The sequence below is a fragment of the Macrosteles quadrilineatus genome, unplaced genomic scaffold (assembly GCF_028750875.1).
Source record: "Macrosteles quadrilineatus isolate MER2022 unplaced genomic scaffold, UCM_ALF_1.0 Scaffold_8__2_contigs__length_117827958, whole genome shotgun sequence".
Taxonomy (NCBI): Eukaryota; Metazoa; Arthropoda; class Insecta; order Hemiptera; family Cicadellidae; genus Macrosteles; species Macrosteles quadrilineatus.
Genome location: NW_026542601.1, coordinates 44434366 through 44445740, shown reverse-complemented (window position 1 = coordinate 44445740; position 11375 = coordinate 44434366). Strand labels below are relative to the sequence as shown.

General features: G+C 33.6%; 1 protein-coding gene across 2 annotated transcripts; it reads left to right on the top strand.

The window, feature by feature from the left end:
• Window positions 1-2379: 2379 nt before the first annotated feature.
• On the top strand, window positions 2380-7683 carry LOC129001333 (ankyrin repeat domain-containing protein 40-like). Of its 2 annotated transcripts, none has more exons than XM_054428602.1 (5): window positions 2380-2586; window positions 4318-4463; window positions 5068-5256; window positions 6197-6360; window positions 7354-7683. In XM_054428602.1, the coding sequence occupies exons 1-5, from the start codon at window positions 2462-2464 to the stop codon at window positions 7531-7533; spliced, it is 804 nt and encodes a 267-aa protein (XP_054284577.1). In that variant the 5' UTR covers window positions 2380-2461; the 3' UTR covers window positions 7534-7683. The 2 variants fall into 2 exon arrangements, with proteins under 2 accessions (XP_054284577.1, XP_054284578.1); XM_054428603.1 differs by lacking the exon at window positions 2380-2586 and adding an exon at window positions 2637-2718.
• Window positions 7684-11375: the final 3692 nt, after the last annotated feature.

Below are 11375 nucleotides of genomic sequence, written 5' to 3'. Positions count from 1 at the left end.
TGTTAATGACCTACCTGGCTCCATAACATCTGGGAATGTGTGGTTTTTTGCTGACGATGTATGTCACCTAATCTGTAACTCTGATCGTGTCAGTCTTATTGAAGATACTCAATCTAGTCTAATTGAAATGCAAAATTGGTGTAACGAAAACTGCTTGATCTTGAACTCTGATAAGACAAACCTTATAGAATTTTACAATAGGAAAAAACCTGAACCAGCTCCTCAACTAGTGCTAGATGGGGTTGCACTCACTTCCCGTGAAAAAGTAAAATATCTTGGCCTGCACATAACTGAAAATCTAAAGTGGGATGTACATATTAATTCAATAGCTTCAAGATTAAGATCTGTAATCAATTTAATTACTAGGCTCCAGAAATTGGTCCAGACTGACATTTTGTTAAAAGTTTATTATGGATGTTTTCACAGTATAATATCTTATGGAATAGTATTTTGGGGAGGTAGTACCATGGCCAATAGGATCTTTCTCCTCCAGAAACGAATTATTAGGAGAATGTGTGGTGCTCAACGTCTTGCTCACAGTAGGCCCCTATTCAAGGACCTTGGAATTTTAACCCTCCCATCGCTATTTATTTTAGAATCTGCCATCTTGGTGAGAAATAATCCGGACATCTTTTTCACAAACAATCTGGTCCATCAGTACAACACGAGAAGAGCTAATCAAGTACATGTACCCCAAGTTAACTCAACTTTGGCCAGCAAGAGCCCATATTTTAGTAGTGTCAAGATCTACAACTCACTGCCAAGGAACATTATCCAAGAGCAAAATTTCAATAAATTTAAGAAGATGTTAAAAGAATATTTATGTGAAGCGGCCTATTTTAAAGTAGAAGATTTGTTCAATTAGGCCTATTATTGTTTATCTACCCATTTGACGACCACGTCGCAGGAGCGATGCTAGTGGGACATCATCAAGTATCAAGTAAGTATCAAACAAATCCGTAAAAAAATTATCTAGCTCAAAATTTCCACATTGGTTCTCCAATAACCTCAAAATACTAATCATAGCTAAGAAGGCTCTACTCCTACATAAGAAATATAAATATATGGATCATCACTATCCCGTCAAGATTACTTGGACTTCCAAAATATAAGAAGAGTCTGCAAGTTACAAACAATTCAATGTCACTCCGTTTATCACGGCAAGATCGAGAACAGTATCCCCTCAAACTAGTAAAACTTAAAGTCCTTCTGGCCATATGTTAAATGCCAAAGAAACTCATCTTCGCTCCCATCTTCTGTGTTTCTTGACTCAGTTGAAGCCACTGAGGCAAATGCAACCTTTTCTCTAGATATTTTTCTTCGGTCTTCAGAGTGACTGACGTTCCACTGCCCACTTTTGATTTTGGTCTGAATCTATAAATAAGCAACTGTAATTTTCAAGCTTTGGATGTGCAGAGAAAGTTGGAACCATTATATCCGAACAAAGGAGCCGGCCCAGACGACATCCCACCTGCTGTACTGAAGTACTGCGCCCCTGCTCTCATACCCCACCTCCAAATTTACTTTGCAAAACTTCTCTCAGAGGGAACTTTTCCGACGGTGCTGAAGCATTGCTTTAATAGTGGTTCCTATTTTTAAAGAGGGTTTCAAAAACAATATCAAAGGCTATAGACCATATTGTCATTCAGTCTGCCCTGTCCAAAATTTGTGAAAGCCTTTGTTTGAGCTTGGCTTCATCCAGGGTCGCTCCTCTTGCACAAACCTCCTCGTTTTCCAAAATGTAATCATGTCAGCATTTAGCGAACACTCCCAAGTTGATTGTGTCTATCTGGTTTTAACAAAGCCTTCGGCAGAAAAGACCATCGTCTATTGATTGCTAAACTTGAGGGCTATGGCATCTGCGGCCCATTTACTTTTCTGGCTAAAAAAGTTACCTCACTGACCACAGAGAAACCCCAATTTATACCCCATAAAACCCCGTTTCCATGGTCCGATCATGCTGGTTCGCGAACTCATTCAAGTTTATCCCGCCTTACTTAAACCAAATTTCATCAAAATCGGACAAAAACTACTCAAGTTATCGCGTTTACTGCCACACACACACATATATATATTTAAATATATATTTGAACGAATGGTGTTTTTGGCCTCTGGGGACATCAAAATGAATAGGTAAATCGGTCCCGAGCATAGGTCCTACCACCTACGGTAATAGCTACTTCCCTATAGGAAAATTCGCTAAAAACATGTATTTGAACAAACTTTTAATTTTGTGAAACTATTTCTAAGCTCAATGCTTATGTAATAGTTCTCTCTGTCTCTCTCTCTCTCTCTCTTTGTTGGTGCCCCTGATTTATATACTGAAGTAATGTTGGCATTAGTTTTGATAAAAAAATCAAGTGATTGGTCAATGGTGGCCTCATGTCAAAGTATCGTCTGCTCAAACTTTCTATTTTTCTGTCTGCATCTGTGTTTACTTTAATTACTCTCCTGGAAAGAAATGGAAAAACTTAAAATACTCGAAGAAAAACTTCGAGAAGCTGCATGTATTGGGGATACTGACGCTGTTGCTGAATTACTTGCGAAAGGAATAGATCCTAATGCCAAACATAAAATAAACGGCTGGTGAGAACTTAATTATCAATTTTAATCATACTATTCTATTGTAGCATGCAGTTCTAATCCAGTCGTTTTTTAATGTTATTTTACATATTCTCTTCTCACATATTTGTTACGAATGTGTAAGACATATACAAGGTAATAATTAAGAAAGTTTGCCCCACTAGGCTAAGGCTAATACAGTTACACTACCAGTGTCAGAATAAAAATTGTATTTAAATATAAAAGACAGTGTTCAAAGAACCTCAACCATCAGCGATCTAGGCGTTCTTTTCTCTCAAAACTTACAGTTATCACGTGGATCATTTTGCCATGAAAGGAAATAAAATGCTAAGCTTTGTAGTGTGATTCTCGCGAGATATCCGCTGCCCCCTGGCTTTAAAGTCTCTGTACTGTTCATTAGACCATGGGAACGGGGGTTTATGGAGGGTTTTATGGGGTAAAAATTGGCGTTTCCCATTTTTGACTCTAAAAACTAAAACAAATTTTGTAATTTCTGTCCAAACCATTTTAAGTTATAGAGCATAACAAACAAAATTATTTAGTAGGCTATATTGAAACATCATTAGTAGAACCACTTTAGTCCGAACCCCTGTAATCCGAACGCCTCATTGCTGTACTTTTTACACAGTACACAGTAGTTCTTTATTGTATACTGTATTTATTGATATACGCACTGTAATTATTTCAATTGTAATGTACAGTACTTTTTATTCCCTATGTTTACTACTGTATTAAATAAACACTGTATTTTACTTTATAAAGCATTTTTCACTTTTCCCTAGCTATTGTTATGTAAAAACAACAATATGTTCTGTAATCTGAACTATTCAATAGTCCGAACTACCCCCGGTCCCAATTAGTTCGGATTAAAGAGGTTCTACTGTATGCACCTTAGAATAGTTACGGAGAAAATTAAAATAATAGGCTAATTGGAAATTTAAAATCCCCATGTTATTCTTATGGATAATAAATAACTGTTGTAGTTTGCTTGTTTATGAACATACAGTATTTTGATCAAATTTTGAAAATGCATTTATTTCATACTAAAATACATACTGTAGGCCTATTACATTTCAAAAAAAAAAAAAAAAACACTTTTAAACCCTTCCTGTTGCAGCAAACCTAAGTACTTTTGTTAAACTAATGCTACAGTAATTGAATAAGGAATCATATTGTGATATTTTTAAGGAGATATTTTAGTGTAAATTCAATTCAAGCATGGAAATTCGCTTCTAGGCAGGTTTGCTGCGGCGGGGGTATTTAGTTTTTGTAAAGTAAAGTAACAAGTTGAACCCATCACAGATTTTGCCGATTAGCTATGACATAAGACATAAAGCATTTATTTGTCAAATTTACATGCGTACATGCATAGACAGGTAATTTTCTTGGTTAATACATCTTGTATTCAGCCTTTGGGGTAAATATATAACCACAAGGAATAAATTACTGGCATTATAAATAAAAACTAGCATAATAAGCCAGGTTAATATTGCTTTCTACCAAGGTCTTTTTGATAGTCCCATTGTTTGTATAATCATATTTAACATAAATTAGTTATTTCATTTATAGGTAGAAGAGCTTGGCTTTCATTTAGCCTACCTAGGCTACTAACAAAGAGGGCGTGCTAAGTTTTGACACTCATTCTCTGAATAATAACTAGCACTAGTAGGAGTTCTAAAATTGATATAGTTACAGTATGTGTTTCTACAAATATATCTATTTTTATTTTTGTAGGACTCCACTACACTGGGCCTGCAAGAGAGGCCATGTAGATATCGTCCGGATCTTACTGGGGAACAACGCAGACAAAACTATAGTAGCAGAGAAAGGTGAAACTCCCTTGTCATTGGCAACAAAACCTGAAGTTCGTCAGCTTTTAGGTTAGTGACTACACAATAATTAACTATAGTATTTAACCTGTCTTGTAGTATTGTACCTGTCTCCTAAGTGTCAGTGTACCTGAGACTAGATCAGGCCATAAACTACGGCTCTGGAAGAACCCCGCAGCTGTTTTCTAGATTAGTCACCTTTGAGCTTTCCCACTAGTTTTAGTAACTTTTATACAACAGTCATAATTTTTTAAGGCCCGATTTCACCAAACACTTAAACCGCCGTTAAGCCTTGCTCTTACAGCAGTTAGCTCTTAACTGACGAAATCGGATTTCACCATTCGCCGTTAGAGCTAGTTTAGACTAAACCGTCGTTAGATAATTAACTGCCCAATTTTGACCGGTTAACTTCTTTAATCTTTCGTTAAGTAAATATCAGCTTAACATAGATAATAAATTGATTGTTTACTGGACACTATTATCAATCTGGCCGAAGAATTTAATAATTTACTGAAATTAGACAACAAACTGTTTATTTATGAGCATGATCAAGCTTCTTATTGAAGTTGATTAAAACTAGTCACCAGTGATTTATGCACTATATTTTTTATTAATGTTTATGTGTTATAGTGTTTAAATAATAATTCCTTCTTAGGTGCTGATGGTTCATCGCCTGAAGAACCAAGTCTACCAATAGCGCCCAACTATCTGAAAAACCCTCCTTTGAATGGGAAAGTCGATCTCTATCCAGTCAACGGAATGAATCATCGCAAACAAAACGGAACTGGTGAACTTCCCCATGCCGCCAGTCATCCAGCCAATGCTCATTTATCACCGATTGAAGGTATTTTTTTCCTTTAGGTTCTAGTCTGAAATTCTTAGCAATAATGTTACCCCCAATGTGGTAGCCGATTTTGTAATTGGCCTGTTGTAACCGTGTTATCTAATGGTTAATAAAATCTTGATTCTTATTACAGGAGTGTTTAACATTTGTGCTGTGACAGTAGGAGAGTATCACAATAGTGCCATCATCACAGTTATAGTCATGATTACTGAAAGGACAAGTTTTACCTTCCCTGCAGCCATAAAATTTTGGCTATCCTTGTGTTTCAAATCCAAAACCAAATTAACAATGAAGAACTTAACTTTGTGACTTAAATAATACATCAAACTGTTTTCAAGTATTGCAATTATCATAGTTTGTAATGCCAAACAAAATAATTTTACTACACCTCTTACTGTCCAGCAGACCAGAAATCTGGGAATCGTTTATTATTTTAAATATCTGGAAATTTTATTACTATTTGTCGCTAAAACTCCATGTACGAGCAACCTTTAATTTCAGGTGTTGCATTGGTTCTCTTTTCACATGGTACGATAATCACAACTACAAGAAATGATGGCTAAGTTGCCGTGATTACGAAATTTGTCTTCAATGTTGTCATGATTGCAACGTTGTACACTATGCTTCCGTTATAACTAGATAATTATGATGTCACAGTGATTATAACAATTTAGTCTAATGTTTCATGTTAAGACACATCAATAATTTAATTGGCCTACTGTTACTGAAATTTTATAATCGGTTATTGGTAACGGTAAATTTCCTAGGATCACCTTAACCGACACATCACTTCTCAAAATAAGATATTCTACGTTACATAAAGACGTATGTTTAGTGGTTTCGTTCTTTTCTTTGACCCTCAGCGCTATATTTTATTTAATTATGTTTGTTTAACTACCTAATCAAAAATGTTGAGACATTGAACATTTTTGTCCCACAGAATTGGTGCTTAAGGTTCGTATTGCGAACTGCGGGGACCCAGACTTTATCGAGGTAGAGTTACCAACTACTGAGCTCACATACTACACTCTACTGCGAACGTGTTGCGACGAGCTCGGCCTGACTCCCAGCCAAGTGATCCGCATCAGGAAACTGCCGGACACAGTAAGTTGTCAATTTTTAGGAAGTTGGAATAAAATACCAGTAATTTCATATTTTGCATCCTTTCCGTTAAATTTCTACCATTATACGAATTTCATACAACATTTATACCATGTGTTTCAAAAGTCCCACACCCCTGTTATTTTTCTTATTAATAGAGATAAAATTATAATATTCAGGGAATTTTAAATTGTAGAAAAAGGACTACAGCCTTTCCTTAAACAAAACTAATATTCAGGGAATGTTTATATGATCAAAGAACTGGCAGACAAACTAATCTTAGTGCTTCTCTTAGAAGTATAAAATAAGTTTTTTACAATTTGGAAAGTATCACGGCCGGGAGCAAACTGACAGAGCTTTTATCTTGAAGTGAGTGCCTGGCAAATGAGGTCAAGCAGGGTTGCTACCCTTGCCCCGTCACCTCGGGACAGGATTTAACCTGTGATTGGACTTGTGACTTTGAGCAGTTAACTCAAATTTAATCAAGGTACTTTTTCACTTTTCACCTGAATAAGTAGGCTATCCTTTCTTCATTTATTTACATAGGTAACTAAGTATTTTATTTTATTTTGAAAAAAATTAATACTTTGAACTGCCATAACTTTTTATATGATTAAGGTAGAGACCTCTAGTTGGTGCAATTGTTTTTCTTTTATTCTATATAACTTGATAAAGGTTTACCAATTGACATTTTTGACTCACCCCCAAACTACCGCTTTTGGGGGGGAGGAGGTGAAAATTTACATACACCAAAAACTTCCTTATTTGATCATATAAACATTCCCTGAATATTAAAATTTTATCTCTAATAATAAAAATGAATAACAGGGAGTTGGTACTTTTGAGACACACAGTGTAACTTTTACTTGATGTTTTAGGTTGTGTCTTATGTAGATTATTATTTTGAATTATGCCTTTATTTTAAGTGTACAACATTGCAAAGAGTTTGTCAAAGGAGATTTAAGGTATCTTATCAGTTTTTTTTAACTGTTTCAGGTGATTCGCAAAGACAAAGACGTTCAGAGACTTCGTAACTTCCAGGAAATTGAGTTTGTAGCGACCGGTTCAAATGGCATGAGTAAATCTCTTTCCAGCGGTATCTTATTCCCGGGAAGCGCAACTCCAAATGGTTACCAATCTATTCATTTGTATAAAAACCAGACAATTCTTTATTAGTTTTATGCTTTTCTGTTTAATTTAGAGTGCATTTATTATTTTTAACACGTTGAATGTTTAAATATTTTTAGTTTGTTAATTAGTTTGCTTTGTTCTAGGAATAATTTTTGTATTCATCCTTGGGTGGTAAATTTTCTGCTATTTCCATTTCAAACAATATATTTTTCTGATACAGTGTAAAAAATAAGAAAATTTACTTAAACACGTATACAGCGCAATTAAGTTTCTTAATAACGAGGGAATTCTCTTCCACAATTTCTATGTCATTATTTAGTTATGATAAAAACACTTTTAGTTTTTAGTTATGATTTAGTTATGATTTCACAAAGAAAACACTTTTACATTATATTAAAAAAGGTTCAAATACCTGCTATTAGGCAGTCCAATGTTGTAAACACAACTAGTTTCGGCACCTGTGTGGCACCATCATCAGGCTGTACAAGGACGGTTTTCCTTCTTCAAACGAAGGGCGTCATATTGATTAACACAAAAATAGTAAATAGACATTTAAACACGACATAAACACTAATACAAGACATTTGTGGTAACTGATCAGTTAAGAAAACAGACAATGCTAACCCGGTGGGATTTTGAGTCCAGACCATAAATGTCTCGTATTCGTGTTTAAATGTCTTTTTATTATTTTCGTGTTGGACAATATGACGCCCTTCGTATGAAGAAAGAAATCCGTCTTTGTACAGCCTGATGATGGTGCTACACAGGTGCTGAAACTAGTTGTGTTTACAACATTGGATTTCCTAATAGCTGGTATTTGAACCTCTTTTAATATTATTTGGCAACCCGGAGGTTAACATCTACAATAAACTTACGTTATATGTTGATTTTTTAAATAAAATAATAATATACTGAACGATATAATTTAATTCAAAAATTCTCACATTCAGTAGTATAAATCAAAAATTATACTGCTTTTATTTCACTTAGCACAATCATCAATGCAACAAATGATAAATAAATAATAATCGTTGAAAAATGGAAAAGGGGTGATTTAATTATGTATGTATGTATCATCTTATATATTTAAAAAAATTAGTTTTTCTTTTCTGTGTTCGTTTGGCTCTTCTACCTGACCGAATTTCATGATTGAGGTCTCAAATTGAAGGTATGCATAAACAGATTTAATATCAAGCATCGGCATATATTTATCTACTGTCCCACTTGCCTTATACTTAATCGAAATTTTCTTCCCATGTATTTCTTATGGGAGCTAAATTTGGGTTTTCTTTTCCGAGTTCGTTTGGCTCTTCTACCTGACCGATTTTCATGATTGAAGTCTCAAATTGAAGGTATGCCCTCACAGATCTCACATCAAGGCATCGGCATATATTTATCTACTGTATTACTTGACTAAAAAACATAAATATGATTTATTTTCTAATTCTTACTTGAATTTAAGATTTATTTGACCAGTTATAATTATACAATCCCATGTATTTTGGTCTAAGAACCTTCAGTGAAATACCGGCTTTCATTTAAGCTATTAGTGTTTCAAATCGGACGAGTAGTAAGTAAACACAAGGTGAACAACCATCATAAAAATTTTTTATAAGGTTTTCCTAGAGTTTTTTTATGTGTTTAGACTCAAGTCAAAATAATCAGTAAATTATGGGGCTGAATTTGAGCTTCTATTTGAATCAGTTATGTTCAAGATACTGTATTACTCAGTCAAAAATCTTAAATTTAATTATTTCTTGGATATAATATTTATTTCTACGCTGCGGAGCAGCATGGGCCCTCTAGTTATGATTTAAAATTAATATTCACAAAAAGTTCATTATTACAGAAACACAAGTTCTATCCATTGACTATATTCTTGTTGGAATCCAAAGCAGTTATAACTAACCACTTTTAATTATACAGTGAAAGGAATAAGGAAGTCCTTAGATGACACACTGGTTGAATTAGTTTGTTTACAAAGATTAACCAAAATCAGCTATGTTTATCATATTTTTGCTACACTACTGTGAAATGACATGTTTTCGTTGCATGTTTATCACCTGCGAAAATCTATCGTTATACATTGTTTACTAAGGCTAAAGAATGTTTACTATGCAAAAGTAATGTTTACTATCTTTTTTGGATTTTGCCAACGTAAACAATCAAATATTGGTTATTGTTTTAACTGTTTCAATTTTCAAAAACTAAAGTAAACATTAACTTTAAATTGAAGGCATAACCTAAATTCTAATTCTATGAGTTTTGTAATGAAGAAAATAATTATTCTTTGTAGTGTAGCAAAAAGTAACATTTAAAACACGAGTGAAAGTGGGTCTATACAAATTCTCGATCATTTAAAGTGCTCGATAAATCACGCAATTCAATGGTCTCAAATATTTAATGACTCACTTTCTACTCTTGTTATGAAATATACTATTTCATTGTATGTCTTGTCTTCATATTCATATAAATCATCTGGTAGAAATAAGGAATTACAAAGTTTTTTTCTGTTTGTCAATTCTTAGTACAAATTCACCAAACGTAAATGTTTTACCACACTCAAATTTGAAATATTTTTTCTTTGCTTTTTGCATATTTAGCTAAAGTCGTGAAGCATTAATTCTTAATATTAACTGAGAGAAGAACAATGTTTTTTATGTTCTTTTAAGATCAAAAGCATTTAACTTTGTTGAGCCGAATGAACAATTTCTTTGTTACAGCAAAACTCAGAAATCAATGTATATTTTTTTTTTCAAAAAATTATATTCATAAACTATTGCTGTAAAAATGTATTGTAGTAGGAGTTCTCACTGAAAATTAACATTTGCAGAATTTAAAACCTCACATTTATTTATCGGATCATTATTCCTGGCACTGTTTACTAAATGTATTATTGTGCACTATTTATTAATATATATAATGTTTGTGGTATCCTAAATATCCTCAAATAGGAACTCTTAAGAGTGTATATATGATTTTAATTTGAGAAACTTAAAAGTCACTGATTTCTATTATAGTAACTCCTTCAAATTAAGAGTAGCATTTAAATTTTACCTATTTTACACAGCATTTTAAAATAAGCACATACCATCACTGTTTGTGCAGATTCCTAAAATGTAGTATATTGTAGCTTTATTAAATAAAGCCAAGTATATTTTACACTTTTTGGAAAAGACTGCTGAAGTAGTGTGGTGCTGGAAATATTTAAGTTTAGACAAAGTTAGACAAGCTTAGACTGGCATTACAAGTTAAGACCAAAGACTACTGTAGTTGTATAGCACTTTCAAAAAGTGGTTGTAAATAGATGTATGTCATTAGGGTTAGTTTTGTATGAAAATACACTCACAACATGATTTATGTGTCTTTACAGTAGACCACTCTGTCATCAAACTTCTTGAATAACTAAAATTAAAAAGTCTTGTACAAACTATTGTTTGGTATGATTTAAAAACCCTTGTATTCTCAAAAGTAGAACAAGAGACTATCATTGTTATTTTTAGATTTAATTAAAACTGCTTGTACACAATCAAGTAATCACAAAATTAAGTTTATGTAAAGTTAGAACAAATGCTATAACATAATTTTTTCCCCACTCTACAATGTTTTTAGCCGTTTTACAAACATCATGGAGGCCGAAAGCTACGTATTGCTGTCTATGCCAGCTGTCATCGTCATTTGCGGACCGAGCAGGTTTTTACATCCCTAGGGCCAAAAATCGCTGCCCGCTTACTTTTTTAAAACATTATATCATATTAAATAGACAATCAGTATCAATTATAGCATTGCAATAGAATTGTTTTATTGTCTCAACTTCATCTGGAACTTAAAAACTATTTCGAGTCGGCAAAATCTCATTTTCGGCCCAAGGTACAAAATATACTATT

Coding starts and splice junctions, on each gene's coding strand:
- LOC129001333 (XM_054428602.1), top strand. CDS start 2,462: ATGGAAAAACTTAAAATACTCGAAGAAAAACTTCGAGAAGCTGCATGT. Junction 2,587..4,317: donor AAACATAAAATAAACGGCTG/GTGAGAACTTAA, acceptor TTATTTTTGTAG/GACTCCACTACACTGGGCCT. Junction 5,257..6,196: donor TCATTTATCACCGATTGAAG/GTATTTTTTTCC, acceptor TTTGTCCCACAG/AATTGGTGCTTAAGGTTCGT.